Raw genomic sequence first — 25,797 nt, 5'->3', positions numbered from 1 at the left:
TCAACTAGAGTGCCATTGATGTCAATAGGGGCTACTCTGTCTCCATTCCTCCTGTAATCTACGATCAACTCCTTCATTTTTTCAACATTGAGGGAAGGTTGTTTTCTTGGTACCACTGTATCAGGACACTGACTTCTCCTCTGTAGACTGTCTCATCATTGTTGGAAATACCTATCTGAAGTGTATTCTCCAAATTTGATCAGCAGATTGGAGCAGTGCATGGTAATGCAGTTGTGGTGTATACGGAGTAAAGGAGGGTCTCAGGACACAGCCCTGGGGGGCTCCTGTATTGAGGGTCAGAAAGGCAGAGGTGCGGCAGCCCATCCTTACTTCCTGCTGGCAATCCAACAGGGAGTCCAGGATCCAGCTGCACAAGGCAGATTGCAGGCCAAGGTCTCTGAGTTTCTTGTCAAGCCTGGGGGGAATTATGGTGTTGAATGCTGAACTGTAGTGCTTTAAGTACAATTCATACATCCATGTGCATTGGTTACACAAATGATCCCTAACTCTATATAATCATACAGTGGTGCTAGAAAACTTGTGAACCCTTTAGAATTTTCTCTATTTCACCGAAAATGTGATCAGATCTTCACACAGGTCCTAAAACTAGATAAAGAGAACCCCAATTAAATAAATAACACAAAAACATTGTACTTGTTCATTTATTTATTGAGAAAAATGATCCAATATTACATGTATTTTTTGGAAGTAGTATGTGAACCTCAAGGATTATCAGTTCATTTAAAGGTGAAATTAGAGTCAGGTGGTTCAATCGATGGAATGACAATCAGGTGCGAGTGTGGGAGGCCCTGCCCTATTTAAAGAAGATAAACCTGGGGCTTCACTATCAAAGTCTGATCTTCACCACACAGGGTTTTGGAAGGAAATCAAGGAGATTTCTGAGGACCTCAGAAAAAAAGTTGTTGATGCTGACCAGGCTGGAAAAGGATGCAAAACCATTTCTGAAGAGTTTGGGCTCCACCAATCCACAGTCAAACAGATGGTGTACAAATGGAGGAAATTCAACACCGTTGTTACTACCCCCAGGAATGGTCGACCAACAAAAATCACCCCAAGCGCAAGACATGTAATATTCCAGGAGGTCACAAAGAACCCCAGGGTAACATCTAAGGAGCTACAGGCCTCTCATGCATTGGCTGATTTCAGTGTTCATGAGTCTACCTTCAGGCAAACACTGAACAAGTGTGCATGGCTGGATTGCAAGGAAAAAGCCACTACTCTCCAAGCAGAATATTGCTGCTCATCTAAAGTTTACTAAAGACCATGTGGATAAGCCAGAAGGCTATTGGAAGAATGTTCTGTGGACGGATGAGTCCAAAACAGAACTTATTGGCCTAAATAAGAAGTGTTATTTTTGGCAAAAAGCTAACACTGCATTCCAGCAAAACAACCTCATCCCATCTGTGAAACATGGTGGTGGCAGTGTCATGGTTTGGGCCTGCTTTGCTGCCTCAGGACCAGGACAGCTTGCCATCATTGATGGAACTATGAATTCTGAATTTTACCAGCAAATTCTACAGAAAAAATGTCAGGGTGTCCATCCATGAACGGAAGCTCAACAGAAAGTGGGTCATGCAACAAGACAACGACCCTAAATACATAAGTCAGACTACCAAAGAACGGTTAAAGCGGAAGAAATTTCACGTTTGGGATGGCCGAGTCAAAGTCCTGACCTGAATCCTATAGAAATGTGTGGGAGACCCTGAAGCAAGCAGTTCATGCAAGGAAGCCCACCAACATCCCAGAGTTGAAGCAGTTTTATAAGGAGGAATGGCCTAAAATTCCTCCAAGCCAACGTGCAAGATTGATCAACAGTTATCAGAAATGTTTTGGTGAGTTATTGCTGTAGGAGGGGGTCATATCAGTTAGTGAAAGCAAAGGTTCACATACTTTTTCCAACAAATACATGTAATATTGGATCATATCTCAATAAATAAATGAAGTACAATGTTTTTGGGTTATTTGTTTAATTGGGTTCTCTTTATCTAGTTTTATGACTTACATGAAGATCTGATCACTTTAGGTGATATTTATGCAGAAATAGGGAACATTCTAAAGGGTTCACAAACTTTCTAGCACCACTGCACTCTTTTTTGTGTGACCTCTATGCACAGGAATTTACTTCTGGATAGTCCAAAAACCAGGTTCAGGTGTGACACATTCCAAGCACACCAGCACTCTATAATTCAAAAATTCAATTTCTGATACCTCTAGCATGCCAGTAATCTGAATGCTACATTGAAATTATTACATTGAAAGTAAAAACTGTTTGCAGAGATTTTTAACCTCTCCTTGCTTTAATCTGAGGCTCCCACTTGCTTTAGACCACTATCATTCTGGTGCACAGGAAAAACAAGGTAACATTTTAACGACTATCACCCAGTGCTCTGATATCAATCATCATGGAGTGCTTTGAGAGGCTGGTCATGGCACCCATTAATTCCAGATTCCCAGGTAATCTTGATCCACTGCAATACAGCTACAGCCAAAAGGGCCGCCAGCAGGCGCCATCTCCCTGACCCTACACTCATCTTTGGAGTATCTGAATAGTAAAAACAGCTGCATTTGTCTACAGTTTATTGCTGCAGCTCCGCTTTCAAGACTATAATTCCGAGCAAACTCATCACCTTTGACCAAGGAGTCAATGCCTCTGTCTGCTACTGGATGCACAAGGGACTTCCTGACCAACAGACTACAGATAGTAATGATGTGCAGCAACAACCTCTGCCATAATTATTTCAAACACAAGTTTGCAATCTTAGCCCCTTATTTTACTCTCTGTATACTCATGGCTGCATGACCAAATTCTGCTCTAACTACATCTGCAATCTGAAGATGATACCATCATAGTAGGCCGCACCTCAAATAACAATGAGTCAAGAGTACAGGAAGAATGTAGAGCTTAGTAAGATAGTAGCATAACAACATCAGCAAAACTAAAGAGCTGGTCAATGACTTCAGCAAGGGGGCAGTACACATGCTTGAGGTTGAGATACTTTATTCTGCATTCTGTTATTGTTTTACTTTGTTCTATCTCTGTGCACTGTGTAACGATTTAATCAAGGTGAACAGTACGCAATACAGTATCTTGGTACATATGACAATGACATGCTGTTTAGTGTTGTGGAAATAAATAAGCCACCATTCTCACCCTGCGACCTTGCTCCTCTGTACGATAGGCATGGCGATACAGACAAGAAAACACTGCTCCAGGGGGTAGCATCTCACTGGTTTGATTCCAACCCTGAGTGTGGCACAGTCTTGAAGCATCACCCTGGCATTTACGATAAAGAACAGGATCCAGCCTGAGGGAAACCAAGAAGATATCATTCAAAGACTGGATAATTGCATTTTCTTGAAGGACTCTTCTTTTCCCAACCACACAGTGAAATAACTGATTAATAACCAGACAGCTTACATGATGTAGTCCACATCATATAAAGACACCCCCACCCCCCACACCTGTACAGAGAAAGTCAAGGAACGCAGTTGCAGAACAAGTGTATTAAAATTTTCACCTTGTCTTAACTTGGATTTTGCCTGTATTTTCAGCTTTAAGGCGGTCACCTGTCTCAAATGTTTCACAACAGTTATTACCATTTTGTAAGCCATTCTCAGAAGATTACATGGAAACAATCTATATTTTTGTGATGGCATGTGGAAAAGGAACATTGGCCACAACATAAAAGATTGGTACATCATTACATTGTACCATCATATTGTAGCGATTTTTTTCTCTCAATTACGTTTTATAACTAATGATTTAGCAAAGATATACTACACCGCCAAAATATTATATGCTTTAAGAACTCAGCACAGAGTGCACCGGAGCTTTTCTTGTGCAGCCCATTTGTTTTTAGGTTTTGCTTGGCTGCTTTGCCAAATCTGACCTTATTTTCTCTCTCATTGCCATTTTGTAGCATGATAGGTTAAGTATCAAGAGCAGTGCGCATACTGTCCACATCACTTAAACATTTCACATAGACTCATAAAGGTGATATATGTAAATTACTGGAATTAGGAATTATTTATATTCTTTACGAGCTACACCTTAACATCATCCCATCCCTACTAGAGATTGGATTGGTATAAAATTAATACCTCATGCAAATTGTTAAGCAGGCAGCCTTGGACAGAGTTGGACAGCCTTGCACAATTTAGAGTTTTGAATTCACAAGGTACTACTGTGTAAACAAAGATCACTTCTGAAGCTGCAAGTGCAACTGTCACAGCAGCAGGTACACAACACAAGCAATTTGGAAAATGATTGTTGTATTTATACAAAACATGCTTGTCTGAGCCCTTATGAAACTTTTCTTTGCCCTGCGGGTATCTGCAGATTATGTTTGCACACGGATCAAACTAAATCTATCTGGCATACATACCCAGAAAGGACACTTAAGGCACAGGTAAAGTCCCATTGGGTAAATAGCACCATCTCACCATAGTACCATGACAAACACGCAGGCAATGCTAGGAAACATTTTCTCCCTGTCATCACACTCAAAACTCTACCATTCCTCTGTTCCTTGGCTGAGAGTCTAGCTGGCGCCAGCACTTAGTGTTTTGGCAGAACAAGCACCTAACCAAACCCAATACCATCAGGTCAGGTTGCCAACCCCTAATTGTAAGTCTCTAGCATTTCCAGAACAACAGCATACAAAATTAGTTGATACCCATAAGCTAATTAATGAAATTAGGGTCCTTTTTAGTGGACAGCATTATCTAGATTACATCTACACTCCTCCCCTATTTTTCTACAGGTAGTAATCTCGAGATTACTGCCTGTGCCATGCGACAGTGAGTATAGGAACAGAGTGAGATGGAGGATAAATGCATGGCTGAGGGATTGGAGTGGGGGGAGGGATTCAGATTTCTGGATCATTTGGACCTCTTTTGGGGCAGGTGCGACCTGTACAAAAGGGATGGGTTGCACTTGAACTCGAGGGGTACCAATATCCTGACAGCGAGATTTGCTAAGGCTATTGGGGAAGAGTTCAAACGAGAATTGCTGGGGGTAGGAAGCAAACTGAAGAGACGGAACAAGGGGCGGTTGCCTCACAAATAAAGAAAGCTTACAGACCATGTGAGAGGGAGGATAGGCGGGTGATAGAGAAAGGATACGCTCAGACTGATGGTTTGAGATGTGTCTATTTTAATGCAAGGAGTATCATGAACAAAGCAGATGAGCTTAGAGCATGTATCAGTACTTGGAGCTATGATATTGTGGCCATTACAGAGACTTGGATGGCTCAAGGGCAGGAATGGCTACTTAAGAGTGCTACTTTAGATGTTTCAGAAAGGACAGAGAGGGAGGCAAAAGAGGTGGGGTGTGGCACTGCTGATCAGAGATAGTGTCATGGCTGTAGAAGAGGTGGTCATGGAGAGATTGTCTCCTGAGTCTCTGTGGGTGAAAGTTAGGAAGAGGAATGGGTCAATAACTCTACTGGGTGTTTTTTATAGACCACCCAATAATAACAGGGACATCGAGGAGCAGATTGAGAGCCACATTCTGGAAAGGGTTGTCTTGGTGGGAGATTTTAATTTCCCTAATATTGACTGGCATCTCCCTGGAGCAAGGGGTTTAGATGGGGTGGAGTTTGTTAGGTGTGTTTAGGAAGGTTTCCTGAGGTAATATGTAGATAAGCCTACAAGAGGAGAGGCTGTACTTGAACTGGTACTGGGAAATTAACCTGTTCAGGTGTCAGGACTCTCAGTGGGAGAGCACTTTGGAGACAATGATTACAATTCTACCTCCTTTACCATAGCATTGGAGAGGGATAGAAAACAGATAAGTTAGGAAAGCGTTTAATTGGAGTAAGGAGAAATATGAAACTATCAGGCAGGAACTTGAAACCATAAATTGGGAACAGATGTTCTTAGGGAAATATACAGCAAAAATGTGGCAAATGTTCAGGGGATATTTGCATGGTGTTCTGCATAGGTACGTTCCAATGAGACGGAAAGGATGGTAGGGTACAGGAACCATGGTGTACAAAGGCTGTTGAAAATCTAGTTAAGAAGAAAGAAAAGCTTATGAAAGAGTCAAAAAACTAGGTAATAATAGAGATCTAGAAAATTATAAGGCTAGCAGGAAGGAGCTTAAGAATGAAATAGGAGACCCAGAAGGGGCTATGAGAAGCCCATGGCAAGCAAGATTAAGGAAAACCCCAAGGCATTCTAGAAGTATGTGAAGAACAAGAGGATAAGACGTGACAGAACAGGACCATGCAAGTGTGACAGTGGAAAGTGTGTAGGGGACCGGAGGAGGTAGCGGAGGCATTTAATGAATACTTTGCTTCAGTATTCACTACAGAAAAGGAACTTGGTGATTGTAGGGATGAGGACGGGGAAGGTTCTGGATGATTGGAGGGTTGCTGATGTTGTTCCCTTATTCAAAAAAGGGAGTAGAAATAGCCCAGGGAATTATAGACAGGTGAGTCTTACTTCAGTGGTTGGTAAACTGATGGAGAAGATCCTGAGAGGCAGGATTTATGAACATTTGGAGAGGCATAATATGATTAGGAATAATCAGCAAGGCTTGTCAAAGACAGATCATCCCTTACGAGCCTGATTGAATTTTTTGAGGATGTGACTGAACACATTGATGGAGGAGCAGTAGATGTAGTGTATATGGATTTCAGCAAGGCATTTGATAAGATACCCCATGCAAGGCTTATTGAGAAAGTAAGGAGGCATGGGATTCAAGGGACCTTGCTTTGTGGATCCAGAACTGGTTTGCCCACAGAAGGCAAAGAGTGGTTGTAGATGGGTCATATTCTGCATGGAGGTCGGTGACCAGTGGTGTGCCTCAGGGATCTGTTCTGGGACCCTTTCTCTTTGTGATTTTTATAAATGACCTGGATGAGGAAGAGGAGGGACAGGTTAGTAAATTTGCTGATGACAAAGGTTGAGGGTGTTGTGGATAATGTAGAGGGCTGTCAGAGGTTACAGTGGGACATCAATAGGATGCAAAACTGGGCTGAGAAGTGGCAGGTGGAGTTCAACCCAGGTAAGTGCGAAGTGGTTCATTTTGTTAGGTCAAATATGATGGCAAAATATAGTAGTAGTGGTAAGACTCTTGGCAGCGTGGAGGATCAGAGGGATCTTGGGGTCCGAGTCCATAGGACACTCAAAGCTGCTGCACAGGTTGACTATGTGTTTAAGAAGACATACAGTGCATTGGCCTTCATCAACCGTGGGACTGAGCTTAAGAGCAAAGAGGTAATGTTACAGCTATACAGAACCCTGGTCAGGCCCCACTTGGAGTACTGTGCTCAGTTCTAACCACCTCTCTACAGGAAGAATGTGGAAACTATAGAAATGGTGCAGAGGAGATTTAGAAGGATGTTGCCTAGATTGGGAAGTATGCCTTATGAGAATAGGTTGAGTGAACTCGGCCTCTTCTCCTTGGAGCAGAGGAGGATGAGAAGTGACCTGATAGAGGTGTAGAAGATGATAAGAGGCAATGATCTTGTGAAAAGTCAGAGGCTTTTTCCCGGGACTGAAATGGCTAATACGAGAGGGCACAGTTTTAAGATGCTTGGAAGTGGTGTTCGTCCATCGTCGACGTTGACAAGGACCTCAACACCATTATGATGGTGTCAAGACTAGCACTTGATTTGGATTTAAGTGAGGGAGAGTTGCGTAGCGTCAGCCTCACTCTCTCCTCCCAAATCCCATCTGGATCCAGTGGCAAGGCAGAGTTGAGACGGCTGGAGATGGGACGAGGCGCAGTGGATGACCAGGATGTCTTCTGTGTCTTGTCCTGCTCCACACATTCCACGACGCTTGCAGAGACCACCTTCTAGACCACTGGATCTTCCATTGGTCTCATCCACTCAATCCGCCAGAGTCTGACTTCATATGCTGGGATAGACAACTCCCTATCTCACCGAGGATTTGAGACCCGTCGGCTATCCTCACCTGGGTTAGCCGGTTTGTCCAAGCCGTTGCCCGCGATGTGGCCGCTGTCGCATGCAAACAGCTATGGGGAGCCACAGGAGAGAGCTGAGTAGGTACAGAGGAGATGTTAGGGCCAAGTCTTTTTATACAAAGAGTGCTGAGTGCGTGGAATGGGTTGCCGGCAACGGTGGTGGAGGTAGATACGATAAGGTCTTTTAAGAGATTCCTGGATAAGTACATGGAGCTTAGAAAAATAAAGGGCTATGGGTAACGCTAGGTAATTTCTAAAGTAAGTACACGTTCGGCACAGCATTGTGGACCAAAGGGCCTGTATCGTGCTGTGGGCTTTCTATGTTTTTCTACGTTTTCTAAAAGGCACAAGCATCACCACCACACAGAAGAAATTTAGCACAATAGCAATTTAAGTTCCAAATGAAGCATACTAAACATTATATGCTAATGATTTTTTTTTAATGGAGCAGCTGTATGTTTAACTGAGTATTAGACAGAGCACTCCTATTTATTCATCAGGGCAGAGATTAACCCAATTGAAGCCTCCCATTTACCTTTAGCAAGCAAAGACATGAATATTCAAGTAGCTAACTTGTACAGAATTGGTTGACAACCTTTCTAAAAATGGTCAGCACCATCATCATACTTCACCTATCTGTTCCTCTATCCCCTAGATATGACTTGTGCTGCTGTTTGAAGTTATAATAAAAATAGAAATGGTAGAATGGCTCCCTGGAGCTTGCTTGATTCCTTTCATCTTCAGATATCAACTAAAGTCACTAGTAGAGCTCCTTTTGCTTTGACCTCCAATTCTAGGCAGTTAATGTTGTTCCCTGCTCTTCACCGATGATTGTTTGATTACAATGCAACCTGTTGCTTTCCAAATTCTCAGCACAAGCAGCAATACTTACTTCCAGTCACGGGAAATGAAGTACTGCAGCTCCAGTAGGCGATGCTCACACTCCTCCACCATCTTTTCTGTGTACAGGTGCTCCATGAGACATGAGAGGATCCTGCCAGTAGAAAATGGACATTAACAGCTTAAAACTTGCTGCCCAATTTATTTCCTGAATGGTCTCTGGTAAAGTATCAAGGTGAGCAACCTTTCCTCAGAAAATTCTATGTCACAAGAGTAAAGTTTATTTACAATCAAATCCTATTACTATGTTAATTTGTTCAAGTGCCCAGTAGCTTTTCAATTTAGCAATGAGCATTCTCCCTTCTTAATATAACTTTGTAGTTCAATAGGGTTGTTTAGGATTTTAGAAAAGATAGCTTTTTTACCTGAATCCAAAATCATCTTCGTCAACATACATAATTTTCACTGGCAGCTATTGCAAAGCAAAAAGGATGCATAATCTAACAAATTAATAGTGTGGATGCAGTCATGTAATTAAGTCAGAAATCAAATGGGACTGAATTTGCACAGCTTGATATTGCATCTCATGATGGCATTCCTACCTACATGAAGACTGTTGTAACAGTCAGGCATAGTCTGAAAAGTGGAAAGAAACAACCACCACAGTGTTACATCATGAATATCGAAAACTAGTGAGCATCTAACCACCACTTCCTCAACATACAATGACGTTACCTGCAAATCTGCCACCCTTTTAACACCATGGAGGAGTGGTCATTGTCCAGAAGCTGCAAATAAGTAAGGTAGATATTTTGTCACAACTAACTCATCCCTGACAATCCCCTAGGTTTTCACTCATTACAAACTATTAGCCAGGAATGTGGTGGAATTCTCTCCACTTGCCCGATGAGCGCAGTGCCATGAACATAAGCTTAGTACCATTCAAAACAAAGTAGTCTCTCATAAGCATGCACTCCCTCCATTAAAAAAACTCATTTGAATTGCAATGTATGATGTCTACAAAATTCACAGCGTACAGATGGAGTCTACTCCAACTGCAGCATCCACTACTAACTCCCATGCCTGTAACCTTCATAATCAAATGGAAGACCAGCAAGTGTCATTGGTACCCAACTCCAAATCATAAACAACTGACCTGGAATATTTTACTCTCCTTTGGCCAGCACATCCACAGAGAATCAAGTCAGTTCATTGTTTAGTATCCACCCCTGCACACTGAAATTTGGAATCAGCACAGAACCACAGATTGAAAGCATCAGGCCCCCTTTACTGCCACTGAACTCACTGAATCCACTGGTGAAGCAGTGACTACTGAATGTGATGGCCATGGCTGGTAACCCTTTTAAAAAGGGGTTCATCAACCTTTGATTAATGAGAAAAAAAACTGCACAAGTTTGTTCCACATTACAATATTTTAAATTAATCTCTAGTACTTTGAAGTGTTTTTGGTGTTAAATCTAGTTTTGAAAAGTGGCAACATTTTATTCTCTGTTAGAAGATAAACAGTGCCTTTTGGGATTAGGGCTGAGGCAGAAAGTCAGATCCCATAACACTGCTCCTTCAGGGTCACATTGACTTCTCTAACTTCCGTTAATGCCCCACCTCCCCTTCGTACCCCATCTGTTATTATTATTATATATAATTTTTTTCTTTCTCTTTTTCTCCCTCCGTCTCTCTCACTATACTCCTTGCCCATCCTCTGGGCTCCCTACTCCCCCTTTCCTTCTCCCTGGGCCTCCAGACCCATGATCCTCTCATATCCCTTTTGCCAATCAACTGTCCAGCTCTTAGCTTCATCCCTCCTCCTCCTGTCTTCTCCTATCATTTCGGATCTCCCCCTCCCACTTTCAAATCTCTTACCAACTCTTCCTTCAGTTAGTCCTGACAAAGGGTCTCGACCCCGAAACGTCGACTGTATCTCTTCCTATAGATGCTGCCTGGCCTGCTGCGTTCACCAGCATTTTTTATGTGTGTTGCCTGAAATTCCAGCATCTGCAGATTTCCTCGTGTTTGCGTCCTTCAGGGTTACCTAGCCCAAATCCTGGAAGTCCCTACCTAACATCACTATGAGACTAGTTCATGGTACAACATCATCACATTTCCAAGATCAGTTAAGGATGGGCAGTAAACATTGGCCTTGCCAGTTCATGCAGTTCCACCACATGTAAGTAAACCAAATCTGAACTCCAATACCATTATCTCAGCTTTGTTTTGAGGACCTCTTCAAGAGGCATGTCCTCAAGGAGGTGGCATCCATCATTAAGGACCCTCACCATCTGGGAGATGCCCTCTTTTCCTTAGTACCATCACAGAGGAGGTACAGGAGACTAATGACTCTCTGTCATCAACTGTCATACAGTTCACAAATCCATGAATACTACTCATTATTCCTTTTTTGCACTGATTATTTATTGTAATTTATAATTTTGTGTCTTTACACTGTACTGCTGCTACAAAAACAACACATTTCACATTCTGTAAGACAGTAAAACTTCTAGATATACCATGAAGAGCATTCTAACTGGCTGCATTGCCATCAGTGTAAACTCAGCCAACTCCATCGTGGGCACTAGTCTCCCCTCCATCAAGGACATCTTCAAAAAGCAATGCCTCAAAAAAGGCAGCATCCATCATGAAGGACCCCCACTACCCAGACTTTGTCCTCTTCTCATTACTACCATCAGGGAGGAAGTATAGGACCCCATAGACACACAATCAATTCCCCTCCACCACTGATTTTTGAATGGTCATTGAATCCATGAACACTGCCTCAGTATTTTGTTCTCTTTCTGCGCTACTTATTTTTTAATATATATTTCTTCTTGTAATTTATGGTATATTTTATGTACTGCACTATACTGCTGCCACAAAACAACAAATTCCATCTCATATAGTACATCGGTGATAATAAACCTATTATGGTATAACTCACTGCATGCAGTTTTCCTTCCTGTGAGCAACAACTTTACTATGGGCTATTCCGGAATATCTGCTGAACTCTTCCAATTCAATAGTTCCTTCTTCTAGAACAGTGGTCCCCAACCTTTTTTGCAACGCAGACCAGTTCATTATTGACGATATTCTTGCGGACCGGCCGACCCGGCGGCGGGGGGGGGGGGTGTTCAAGTAGGGTTAAACTTACCTCAACATGTCCTTTACAGTTAGGGTTGCCAACTTTCTCACTCCCAAATATGGGATAAAAGTAGCAGTCAAATCCCGGGACACTTTATCCCAGGAAAGACTACCATGACCATGAAGCCTTGCGCGGGCACCTGTGTGCGCATGCGCATACGTGCCGATACTTTTCCCCCCACAAATCGGTTTTGCCTTCATCTTCCCGACTACACTGTACATACATTATTTCTACTTTATATAGGCTGTGTATTTATCATATCATTCCTGCTTTTACTATATGCCAGTGTTATTTATTTTAGGTTTTATGTGTTATTTGGTATGATTTGGTAGGTCATCTTTTGGGTCTGGGAACGCTCAAAAATTTTTCCCATATAAATTAATGGTAATTGCTTCTTCGCTTCACGCCATTTTGGCACGAAAGGTTTCATAGGAACGTTCTATCTTAGCGGGGGAAATACAGGACAAACCAATTTAGCCCAATATACGGGATGTCCCGGCAAATACGGGACAGTTGGCAACCCTATGTTCAAGTTCAACAGTGCATGACAGGGAATGAGGAAAGGTGCAGCTGACTCATATCGTTTCCTCACAGCCTGGTAGCAGATGCTTTGCAGCCCGGTGGTTGGGGACCGCTGTTCTAGAAAATCGCAATCTCTGGTCACATCAGTCCGTGGTCTGCATAGGACCAGTTCACGCATCCTGGTGCTACCAGTGTTAAAGTCAAATAACACCCCCTCTCCTTCCCTCCACACCCCACAACCACAACAACCTATTATTTCAACTTTTCTGGCAACGTATGAAATGCGAGTTCCCTTCATTACAGAAGAATATTGGAATAAAATTCAAGGTTGAACAAAACATGAGTTGATTTTAATTGGCTGTCTTGGAAACTGAACAACATCCACTATATGGAAAAACAACTTCAGAATTTCGAACTCTAGTTCAAAAGTCTAAAGTAACAACATACTGCTTCCTTCCAAATGTTAAGAATGTTTCAGGTTTATGCACACACACACTGTCCTGTGTGTCCTATTCCTGCAAATAATATAACCAAACTCACGAGGTATGTTCACCTATGCATAATCACATCCATTCAACTGCTAGAATCACAGCTGATGTTTTCACCATTGGTACCAGGTAATCATCAGTATGACCCAAAGAGAGATGAGCATTAGTTGGAGATGGTCCGGAGATAGGAAAGTATTAGGGTTACAATTAGTATCCATGTTGCCATCACTCCATTCAAAGTCATTGCACAAATAACAGGTCAGTAACCTTACAGCAAGTAAACTTTCTTAGTTACACAAAACAGACTGCTGGGTTCAAGAAGTATTCCCAAATCCAGGATAATTTTGGAAATAAATAACAGGTTTCTCCTCCATCTGAATTTGAGACTAGCTACAGGCCACCTTTCTTGCAGAAGTTTCTCACTGTCAAGGGCCTCCTAACTCATCTGATCATCGCCCCCAATAATCTATAGTGCAAAAAAAAGCACAGTACATGCTCTTCAGCCCACAATGTTATAGCTGTCAACACTTCCCTCATCATTTCCAACCAATTTTTTACTCTCCCTCACCTCTGAGCATCTGAATTCCTCCCAGCCCCACCTCTCCCCCTTTTTGCCTCCCAAACTCAGATCATGATAATAAAAGTTTTCAAAGAAATGTTGTTGTAGGAAATGTGAATGCAAAGACTATGTAATATATTCTAATTATTTTCCTGATTGTTTTTAGTATATTGGATCTCCAAAGAGAACTTCTCCACTTTTCCATAAACCAATAGTAGTACTAGATTCTGTCTGTGTAAATAAACAACACAGTGGACCATTATCAAATTATATTTGAAATGCCCAATCCATCATGTGAAGTGGAGCCAAAATCTGATTCTCTGCCTTCCTAGCTACTCTGTTGACTATACAGATGTGTTTCCTTTCTACTAAGACTCACTTCTGAGTTTGCCTTGTCATTATTTGTAAAAGTAATTGTGCAGTACCGTACAAGTCAACAGATCAATGTGAGGTATACACAAACATGCAAGACATGTTCCATACTGCATTGTTGGATGCAGCAGTTTAATTCTTAAACTGTTTGTTATTTTCTCTGCAGTTTAATAATTGTCCGCTTGTATTTTATATAATTATTTATATACAAGTAACTGATTACTATGCTTCCTAGTGCTAACAGTATGTACTGTATATACAGTTGTTCAGTGTGTTCCCATTTACACCCGTATGATTCTGGAAGCTTCTCTTGTTGCTGCATTATTTGAGTAAGCGCTTTTATTTGACTCTTATTTACAAATTTGAATGGTATTTTCCTTTTTGGTGGGTGTAAAAGAGCTGACCACGAGCCCAGTGCCATCTTAATCTCTATTTAAGCCTTCTGCTACTAGTTTCTCCTCCTGTTACTATTCGTTTCAATGTCTCTATGTTCTATTAATGCTGAATAAAATGATTATGAAGCAACAAGTTTGGTGCCTCTTTCCTGACTTCTGGATTAAAACATCAGAATTCAACAACATTGTGTTACTAACGATTGATAATTGGCTGAAGTTCTAAAATCGGAAATCTTCATCCCAATCAATTTTATCTCCTAAAAGTCAAAGATTTAAGTAAACCTCTTAAAACATTCAATATTCTAGGCCTGATACATCTGGTGAAACAGCAAAGCATTAAATATTTTCAAAACCTGTTTAAATGGTTTGTTCATTAAGAGGGCTAGAGGCAAAATTAGATTTACTGCCTGGCCATCTTCTCCCTTAGGAGAAGTACTATAATTATGAAGGTCCTTTGGAAGCTAATTGCTTTGATTCAGAGAAAGGTAATCCCCATTTACTGCCAGTATAAAATTAATCCTCTATCTACCTTGGGAAATGGCTGAATTGCGAAAGTCAGAGAAACACAGCAGGAAATATCCAACTTACTACCTCTTCTTAATGTGTGTTGCTTGAATTTCCAGCATCTGCAGAATTCCTGTTGTTTACCTCTTCTTAATGTTTACTTTTCAAGGTATGATATCTACAAGTTCCCCACCATGTTCTATTATTGTTCTCCCACCCCAAGAATGGGGATTATCCATAGCAGAGATTATCTGTTGATGCAAAGGCTAGGAGATTTCAGGTTCAAGAGACTTGAAACCTGCTTCATCAATTGAGCATGCAGTCAGAAATTCAGCAGAACGCAAGTGCATCTGCAGAGTTACCCCAGTGCAGAAATCCCCAAAGGTTAACTTACAGAGCGTTCAATCAGTCCTGAGGAGGTTCACGAGAATGATTCTGGATATAAAAGAGTTAATGTAAAGTACTGTGCAAACGTCTCAGGCACATACATATAGCTAGGGTGCCTAAGACTTTTGCATAGTACTGTATCTGTCAATATAGAATGGAGAGCCTTTGCGTAAATCTGGCAGGAGCAAAGGATGTTGGGAATAGCAAGGGTGGAGCACTGCGGGAGGGGTGTGGGGCAGGTGGCAGAGAAGTAGTGCCAGGGGTAAGGGCTGGCGTGGGAGCAGATTCACCCAGCCCTGAGACCTCAAGCAAGGTCATTTGATTCCAAACAATCATTACAGAATGTCTCTCTGGTATCCGCGCTCCCTACCCGTTTCTCAACCATGATTCCCCTCTCATTGCCCCCTTCCCACTCTCAGTCCACAATAGAAACCCATATCAGAATCAGCTATATCATCACTCACATATGTTAAGTTTTTTTTGCAGCAGCAGCACAGTGCAATACATAAAATTACTACAGTACTGTGCAAAAAGATTTATACATGTGCCAAAGACTTTTGCACAATACTATATGACGTGTGCTTGATGGCTTTGGGCCTGTACTTGCTGGAGTTTAGAAGAATGAGGGAGGATCTCATTGAAAGCTATCGAATATTGAAAGGCCTAGATAGAGTGAACATGAATATGATGTTTCCAGTAATGGGGAAGCCTAGAACCAGAGGACACAACCTCCAAGTATAATGATGTCCCTACAGAACATAAATAAGAAGGAATTTCTTTAGTCAGAGGGTGGGGAATCCGTGTAATGCATTGACATGGACTGCAGTGGAGGCCATGTCATTGGGTATATTTAAAGTGGAGGTTAATAGGTTCTTGATTATTAAGGGTGACAAATGTTACATCGACTGGCCACACAAAATATTATGAAAGGGAATTTCAATATTTTCTGTTTGTACAATAAATTAGTTGTAGAATTCACTCCTAAAAGCTCTAGCTCTAGTTTTAGGGTTATGCCTTGTGTACTTGATGTTGATTTGAAATTCCGAGTGTTTGCTGCATTCAGATAATGTAGTGAAGTCTAATATCCCCTGCACAAACTTCACGAACACCATTTTGGAACAACAATTTCTGATTCCCTGCACAATGGACAAATACATTCTTACTCTGACTTACATGGGATCTCCATTGCGGATGTGTTTGCAAGCTGTTTGGATGACTGACTCACAGGCTTCATTCAATGCTCGATCAATGCGGTAGTCTGCACCAGGGTCCGTTTCTTGAATTAGGGTCTGAAGCTGGATTTGGAGCAGAAAGGGCTTTAAGGTACACAATCAAGCTAAAATGCCAATCAATACAGCAGTACAGAGCAATTTATCCTATCCTCTTCTTTGACTCTCCTTTTTACTGCATAACAATCTCAGGAGCTAATACTTCGAGCTATTTATGGTGAATTTACATGTATCAGTGCACTTCAGACTTTCCAATGAGACAAAACCCTTTGATATCTAGATTGTTTAGTAGAATATACCAATGGTCTCTTGGTCAAAACAATGATATTCAATGCAGTCAAACAGCCACTTACTTCATCGTTCTACTTAGATTAGCCCTTTCCAGAGCTCTATTTTGAAAAAGGAATGAGTCAAGAATGATTATAAAGTAAACACAGAATGAGTTGAACCACTGCTAAAAAAAACATATGCCTCATTACAAGCATGTCCTTTTGGGCTAATACTCATTTGGAGACTCAGCACAGTAACAGGTCCTTCTGGCCCAATGAGCTTACGCCACCTAATTACACCTCTGAGACCAATTAACCTACTAACTCGCAAGTCTTTAGAATTGAGAAGAAACTGGAGCACCCAAAGGGAGAATGTACAAACTCCTTACAGACAGAAGGAATTGAACCAGGGTCGCTGGTGCTATAACAGCTTTACTCTAACCGCTACACTACCGTGCCTCCGCAAGTTGATACACCACGTGGAGAGGAATCAGACGTTGGTGTGTCAGAGTTAGTCAGACTTCATTTGTGGTTCTGTTTTTATTTATTTAGAGATACAGTAACAAGTTTTTCTGGCCCAATGAACGAGGCTACCCAACCTACTAACCCGTAGGCCTTTGGAACTTGGGGGCAATCTGGAGGAAACCACGCAGTCACGAGGAGAATATATGAACTCCATACAGAAAGCAGCAGAATTGAACCCAGGTGGCTGGCACTGTAACAGCATTACACTACCCTCGCAACCTTTTGCAAAGTGGTGCCATCCTCTAATATTAAAAAAATCTAAAACTGACAGCTGTGCTGACAGCTTTGCATGGTAAACAATGCAAGCTACCTTTGCATGTGTTTTTTAGGACTGTCCCATGAACCACTTCAGACAATGATCATCTTTACTTCAGAGCTTAAATAGTGTCAAACAATATGATGCAAATCTCATATTTATGATACTAATTAACCAGCGATATGCATGCTAAAAGAACAATTTTCCAATCCTTCAAAAATACTTACTGCCTGCTGGCAGTTCTGCCCCAGATTGCCCTTGTCTCCTCGCCCTAGCCTCATCAAGCAGTGTAACGTCCGTCCTTTTCGGTGCAACCCTGAACAGTGGAGTTCAATCTCAGTGCGACAATGGAGAACTATCTCTGGGCTTAGTGAGAAATCTTCCATCAGCATTCTACGATAATCCAGCATCTCGCCTTGGCAGTCACCGCTCACCTGTCGACCTGCCAGTAGGAGAGGGAACATCAGCATTTCACACTTGACAAAAGAAAATGCAGAGTAAAACCCAACACAAATCAAATGCTGTGGATAAGTTCACTATTGCCAATTCTCTAACCAGAGTGCATACCCACACTAAATTCTTAGAATTCATCAACAATTTGAACATTTCATTGCAAGACGCAGAATTTTGGCAATATCTCTATTGTTCAAACAATAAAGTGGAAATAAGGAATCAGAGGAATTAATTAGAGATGGAAACATTGATGAAAATTTTGAGTACCACGAAAGAGAGGAAAAAAAGGTGAGTTTAAAGAGTTAGTACGAACCGAGGCTACAGGGGAGTGATATAACAGTTTAATCCAGGATATAAATTTCAGGCTAAAATTAAACATTTCAAGCACCTTAAATAAATAAGGCCATTCTACTCTATCAAAAGCTTTCTCGGCATCTAAAGAAATAACACACTCAGGAACATTTTGTGAGGGAATATAAACGATATTTAACAATGTACGAATATTATAAAAAGAGTAACGACCTTTAATAAAACCCGTTAGTGAACTTATGTCTTTTGAACAATTATCTAATAAATAAATATAACCTATCAAGAATACATTTTTTTAGATATTTACAAGTTAGAAATTTTCTAAGTACTATACTTCCTTCCTTTCCAATGCTTCCTCCTATATATATTTTAGATTCGATAATTAACCTTAATCCATGTCAGAAAGGTGCATCGGCTATGATTTATAATATTATTATGAAACTCAGGAAAGCTCCATTTGATAAGATTAGGGTAGATTGGGAACAGGAATTGGGGCTTACCATTTCTGTGGATGATTGGGGGCAGATTTTACAATTAGTTAATACTTCCTCTATTTGTGCTAAACATTCCCTAATTCAATTTAAAGTGGTGCATAGAGCACATATGTCCAAAGATAAGTTAGCGCGTTTTTACTCGCATATTAATCCTTTCTGTGATAGATGTTCGGGGCAGATAGCCTCTTTAACTCATATGTTTTGGTCTTGCCCTACTTTGGAAACTTTTTGGAGAGATATTTTCAATATTATTTCTAAGGTATTAAATATAGATATCTCTCCTCACCCTATTACTGCTATCTTTGGACTACCTAAAATTTCTAGTAATCTTTCCCCTTCAGCCCGTAGAATGATTGCATTTCTTACTTTAATGGCGAAAAGATGTATTTTACAACATTGGAAAGAGCTTAATGCTCCAACTACCTTTTTTTGGTTTTCTCAGACGATTTTATGTTTGAATCTGGAGAAAATTAGAAGTAACCTTCATGATTCTTCATTTAAATTTGAACAGATTTGGGGACCTTTTATTCGATATTTTCATTTAATGTAATATTTACCCTTCTTGTTTTTTTTTTCACTGTTTTAATGGAGGTCGGGATTGAGGACGTGATTTTAAGTTTAACTCTGTTTGGTTTCAAGTTAGCCCATTGCTTTGCTTTGCTTTTAGTTAGTTGCACGGTGGGTTTTTTTTTTGGGGGTTTTTTTTCTTTTTTTCTATTGATATATATAAAATCTAGTATACTATTATGTTATTTTGGTTTCTTATGCTTAAATTACATTGTTTGTAGTATTTTCTTTTTGGTATTGTTATCTTTTGGAATTTTATTATACTTTAACATTGTATTAATGTTTATATGGCTTACCTTTTTTGTATACTTACTCAATAAAAAAATTTAAAAAGAAAGAAAGAAAATTTTGAAGCACAAACTCATTGTTAGCCACCTGCCTGATATGAACATTAATATATATTTTTTTCAATATCCCATTTATTTTTTGTTCAGATGTACAAGCAACAAAAAAATCTTTTCTCAGTACGAACCTACAGTTGCTCCACGTTTTTATTTCATTTCACTGACCTCAATCAAACTCAGTACAAGACCTCCCACAAATATTAAAAGGATTATTGATATAGGTCATTTACCTCCCAAGGCTCCCCCACCACTTAATAAGATTATGACTTATCCATAACTCCGTACAGCCAGATTTGCCTTCTGATCCTTAATCCTTTGCTTAATTGAAGAAAATCCAACCTCTATTTAAAAATCAACTATCAATTGGCTTTTGCTAACTTTTCCAAACATCTAGTACTGACTCCATGGACAAGAGGTAGTTTAAACACGTTATTTTATAAGTAGACGCCTATTTTAAAGACTTCATGGTGTATCACAGTGTGTAATGAAACAATGTTGGAAATATTGAATATTAATATGAAGGCTGCAAAGGAAACATAACATTTATTAAATGTATTTAAGATGACAAGATCACAAAGCAAAACACTTTGGTCAAATCAAAAATAAGACAAACACTCCACTGGAGGAACTCAGCAGCTTGAGCTGTGTGTGGGAGGAACAGAGGAATTGTCAATGTTTTGGATCCAAATTGAGTTTACTGTCTTCTTCCTAAGTATTGATAAAAAAAATACCTTTACCAAAATTGCAGGCATGTAGCATCATATATTCAACCTTTACAAGAAAATAATAAATTAAATATAAATAACTATGATGCAGGCCTACATCAAGATAAGCTGCAAAAGATTTGTTGATACTTAATTATGCTTAAAACTTGCAAGGTATGGAAGTCAGGACATTATATTAGATTGTAGTCAGACAGATCAACTACATTAAATCTACTAGGAATGTGACAATGAAGTATGGTGCATGAAACAGCACTAAGGGCCAGAAGGAACAAAAGAAATGAAACATTCAAATTAGCTTTGTTGCTAATTCAGGTGATCAGTTCTCGGCAATTACCATAAGGTAACGTAAGTTCAATCTCTAAAGGCTGATTTATACTTCTGTGTACTTGCACCTGCTGTAGCCTATATGAGTGGCTCCACTGTTGTGAGCATTTATACTTGTGCATTGGTGTGCCTGCAATTCACCTCCAAAACACTAGCTGGCAATGGGGTTTCTATGCCACTGTGTTGAGTTTCTTCGTGTTGAAACTGAACACGAAGAAACTCAAACTTCAAACAATGGCAACTGAAACTGAAGGAGGATGACTTTTCTGTGTTTGTCCGGCCACTGAGGGACATGGACGAGGAAATGTATTTCAAATATTTTTGGATGTCGACAGGTAGATTTGACGATTTGGTTCCTCGTCTCCAACCATTTATTTCGCATCAGTGTATGCACAGTATACTCAGAGACTGGCAATCACCATTCGAGTTTTAGCTTCAGGTGGAAGTCAACAGGCTGTAGCAGCTAGCTACAAACTGGTTCAAGCACAGGGTCCTCCATAATTTCTGAGGTCTGTAAAGCTTTATAGAAAGCATTGCAGCCAGAGTTCCTTCCCTGCCCTTCAGTCGCCCAATGGGAAGCTGTTGCAGCGTAGGAAGAAATGCGATGCTACCAAGCGGACCAATCACAGTTGTTTCAGTCTGCGTCACCGCCACACATAGTTACATTTTGGGAGAGGTGCGCGTTAGGCTACAGTGTAGGGTTTGCGGTTACGCCGTACCTACAGTGCACATTTGACACACAAGTATAAATCAGGCTTAAGAAAATAAAAGATAAGGAATAACTCAATCTGCAGAAGAGATAATAATAGACTATAAATATTTTTAAAAAGAAACCAGCAGGATGGTGCTGATAGTTGATAGCAGATAAGATCAAAGAAAAAAACATTCATGGTAGCGGTATGAGAGTGAATACAAAGAGAAGGAAGTGAACCTGCAGTCAACAGGATACTGCAGAAGGAAGAGAGACCTGCACCACAATTGATCAAAGGGGCAAGCCTATGAGGATAAGGAGATGAATTTGAGTATCTCCTTTGATAAGTGCCACTTCTTTGTATATTAGTACCTTAATGTACAGGCGCGTGGTCAAGTGGTTAATGCGTTCGTCTAGTGATTTGAAGGTCGCTATTTCAAGCCTTGGCTGAGGCAGCGTGTGTGTCCTGGAGCAAGGCACTTAACCCACACATTGCTCTGTGACGACCGGTGCCAAGCTGTATGGGTCCTAATGCCCTTCCCTAGGACAACATTGATTACTATATATATATAGTACAGGATGTGATCCTAAAAGCAGAAGCATTAATGTAATCAGCACTATAAGGAGTCACGATAACTTTAAGTTCAAAAACTGCAGGCTTCATTCAAAATGAGGGTCAGGTTCACCTTGAAGGCATCTCCAGTTAGGGAAGTAACCGAGCAGTAAGCTGAAAAGGAAGAATTAAAAGCTTCTATTCTATATTTGAGTGGAAAATGGGGCAGCTGGCAGGCTGAAAGATTGGGAATTTATCACACTGGCAGAGAACACGCTTCAAGTTTGGATAAATCTGTCTTGACAACTTACTCTATGTTCAATATTATTCTGGTAAATCTATTTTTCATTCAGTCTAAGGTTAAGTATATCCTTTTATGAATTTGGTGACCAGAAATGTTCTTGGTATTACAGATGTAATCTGATAGGGCCCTTGTAATGCTGTTAATTAATTTAAAGTATGTCCCTTTGATTTATAATCCTCTACATATTTGTCAATTTTTTATTATTCTGCAACTGTAAGATATATAAACTGATTTTTGGATCTCCCCCTCCCCCTCCAACTTTCAAATCCCTTACTCACTCTTCCTTCAGTTAGTCCTGACGAAGGGTCTCGGCCTGAAACGTCGACTGCACCTCTTCCTATAGATGCTGCTTGGCCTGCTGCGTTCACCAGCAACTTTGATGTATGTTGCTTTTTTTTTAAGCTTGCGTATTTTTTAAATGCTTATAAAGCTACTTAGAGGAAATATCCAAATTAAAGTTGATGGCAAGGGCAGCGAAATTCTGAAAACCATATTTGGTTTCTGTTAGCTTTCTTATCCAGCCTTTAGGTGGCTGAGGTTCTAGCTAGCACAGATTTTGACTACTTCATTATTCTAAGTTCTTGATACAGCCACTTTCCTAAGCCAAAGCACAGAAATACACTTCTAAATCCAATTGAATGTTAGTTTTAAAACTGCATCAGAACCTCAACATAAACAATGGTTCAGACTACTGGCTGAAATACGGATCATAAATTGCATTTATTAACACTTACCCCTGTGCACAGAAGATTCCAAACAGAGCAGCAAGTAGGAAAGTCGAGCCTCACGGGCACGTGGCAAGTTCTCTGCATTGCACCGATATTTTCGGAGGTCAGCCTTGCAAGCCTTGGCTAGGGAATAACTCACTTTGTAGTCCTGAGCAATCAGCTTCTGTCTCGTTGTAAGTGCCTCACGACACTAAACAGGAAAGCCATAAAACAGCCTTTTATATCTGATACAGAAATTTTAACATCAAAACCTGCAACAGTATGGAGGATGACACCTAAAGTTCAAACATTACGACAAATCGAAATATCAAATAGTTAAAAATGAATTTAAAATATTCATACCAGACACAGCAAGGCCAAAACCAATCTATCCAAAGCCTTCCCTTGCATATTTTTGAAGTCTAGTCAAGCTCTACATCTTAGCTTTTACATTGCTTTTTAATTAGCCTACAGACAGGTGACCTCCTTATGCAGCAGCTCTGATAACAGAAATTCTCCCTTACAGAATTCTCAATTAAGCAAAAAATCCGAGATATAGAATAAAAAATAGCTCTTACGGAACGTAGGTGTCAATTTTTATTTTACTTTCAGCTTGCATCCCTTGGTGCAAGACAATATAAGAGTTTCACAACACAGATGGTTCACAGGAAATGCTACACACAGGGGTTAACACCATAATACAGGGGTTCGTCTGTATTCCTATTCCATCTTCAATAACACAACCATACCCTCAAAGTTTTGTTAAACCCAGTTCCAACTGGTTCCATAACATCATTTCACTGAACCCTTGTCACCTATTCAATAACTGGTCTGTATGTGTTCATTACCCCCTGCCCCCAGTAACACCTTTGGGATGTGTCACCGTTAAAAATGTGTTTCCAAAACAGCAGCTGTGACTTAGCAGTGCAACAAGTTTACCGAATACTACTATGGTGTGCAAGTATTATTCAGAACTGGGAAAGATATTAATACACACTTGCACTTATTGACAAAACCAATATACCTGCAGTAACAAAAGTCTTCAAGAATTGTAGATGCCTTGCTTCCGCTCGTGCGTTATTTTTAACTAAAAAACGGCAATGTGTAGGATTCATGCACTTGTAAGATGAAGATCCAAATTCACATCCACCAACTCATCATACTTTCATAAAATAAAACAAATTCAACGGCCAACAAACACCAATGTGAATTTCTCAGCAGTCCTCTCCTCTTGCTCCATAGCAGGCCACAAGTAATAAAGGAGGAAAGGCACTGCTGTCTTCAGCAGAATCCATCACCTTTAGATAAGAGGTGTTTGGCACTATCGAAGTCAGCCTTTCCTGATACAAGCTTTGATTAGGTCTTTGAGTACTAGGGACACTGCATAGTGCCCATTGCAAAATATTCAACAAGTCAAACCAGCAGCCTGTTAAAGAACATGGTATTGGGGTTGCAACTAAAAATTCAGTGAAAAACACCAACTGGTTTTCCAGGTGAGAAAGGCTATGAGCAAAACAAAAGATTTTTATAAATGGCCAAAATGTTTAAGTTAGCACCTGCAGAGCTATAAATACTATGATTAGGAAGACACGTAGTCCTCTTTTATTGTCATTTAGTAATGCACGCATAAAGAAATGATACATTATTTCCTCCGGTGTGATATCACAAAACACAGGACAGACCAAGACTGAAAAAACTGACAAAACCACATAATTATAACATATAGTTACAACAGTGCAACAATACTATAACTTGATGAAGAAGCCCATGAGCATAGGAAAAGGTCAAAGTTTCTCAAAAGTCCCACATCTCACGCAGACGGGAGAAGGAAGAAAAGCTCTCCCTGTCATGCCAACCACAATCCGACTCTGAGTCATCCGAAAACTTCGAGCTCTGATCAGCTCTCCGACACTGAGTACTAAGCGCCATCTCTGTCCGAACGATTCGACCTCCTTCTCGGTCGCCAAAAGCAGGCAAGACCGGGGATTTTGAGGCCTACCCTCCGAAAGATTCCTGCCCACACAGTAACGACAGCAGTGAACGGGCATTTCAGAAATTACTCCAGATGTTCCTCTGTGCTTTCACGTCCATTTTCCATCAAATCAGAATTGTCCACGGTTCCTATTTAACAGATACGATATCATTTTTCACCGGAGGGCTGTGCACACGCAGGCGTGCCGCCATCTTCTCCTACAAGCATTTTTTGATGGTCAAAAAGTGCTTTTGTGCTGCTGCTTCTTAGGCACTTTCTTAGGATTGAGGATGACTCCACACTAGTTTTACAGGTTTCTTGATGACTAATGTGCTCAATACAGAAACTGTATAGTCTTCAACAGGTGGAGCGGAATGTACATGCGGGGGTGGGGGGTAAGAAAATGAGCTGTTATGCAGTCTGCATCATCTATCATTTACACAAAGCTTCTGTATGCTTTCAATAGAAAGACAAAGTTCCCTTGTACCTCCTTTAATGCTCCTCTTTCACAATGAACCACAATAAGCCAGAGATTCCCCGGAATCTGTGTGAATGTTGAATTCTTCAAAGTGTTTTAAGCCTTAAACCTTTTTCTCTACCCAGCTGGTAATCTCTTTCCAAGACAGAATGCGGAATAGAGTGTTTGTCCCAGGAGTCTGGTGTTGGTTATGCAAGTAACATGGCCTGTCCGACAAAGCCAAAAAATACAACAAAGGCTCCAATACTGGGAACAATGGCATGAAAGAGGGCACAGACATTAGTTTGCTTATCATTTGGAAGATTTTGACTTACAGAGACCAAGGTGCCTGCTGTCAGCAATCCAGGTCTCAAAACATACAGGAGGGCAGGGATCACTGCAGTTCGTGAGTTTTGTGCCACATCCAACCTCATGTCCTT

At 40.6% G+C, this 25,797-nt stretch overlaps 1 protein-coding gene across 1 annotated transcript in view; it reads right to left on the bottom strand.

Annotated features, from left to right (window-relative positions):
* Positions 1-25,797, bottom strand: part of glg1a (golgi glycoprotein 1a) — a 171,948-nt gene that overhangs the window by 47,024 nt on the left and 99,127 nt on the right. Inside the window, exons 7-11 of the mRNA XM_063066699.1 lie at positions 22,956-23,139; positions 17,685-17,899; positions 16,352-16,473; positions 8,850-8,951; positions 3,173-3,326 (exon numbers count right to left, since the gene is read on the bottom strand). Of these exons, the coding sequence (XP_062922769.1) occupies positions 3,173-3,326; positions 8,850-8,951; positions 16,352-16,473; positions 17,685-17,899; positions 22,956-23,139 (777 nt within the window). The remainder of the gene's footprint in view (positions 1-3,172; positions 3,327-8,849; positions 8,952-16,351; positions 16,474-17,684; positions 17,900-22,955; positions 23,140-25,797) is intronic.

This window comes from Mobula hypostoma, chromosome 14 (genome assembly GCF_963921235.1).
Source record: "Mobula hypostoma chromosome 14, sMobHyp1.1, whole genome shotgun sequence".
Classification (NCBI taxonomy): Eukaryota; Metazoa; Chordata; class Chondrichthyes; order Myliobatiformes; family Myliobatidae; genus Mobula; species Mobula hypostoma.
Note: the sequence above shows the minus strand (reverse complement) of the source record. Positions and strands in the feature narration are given on the sequence as shown.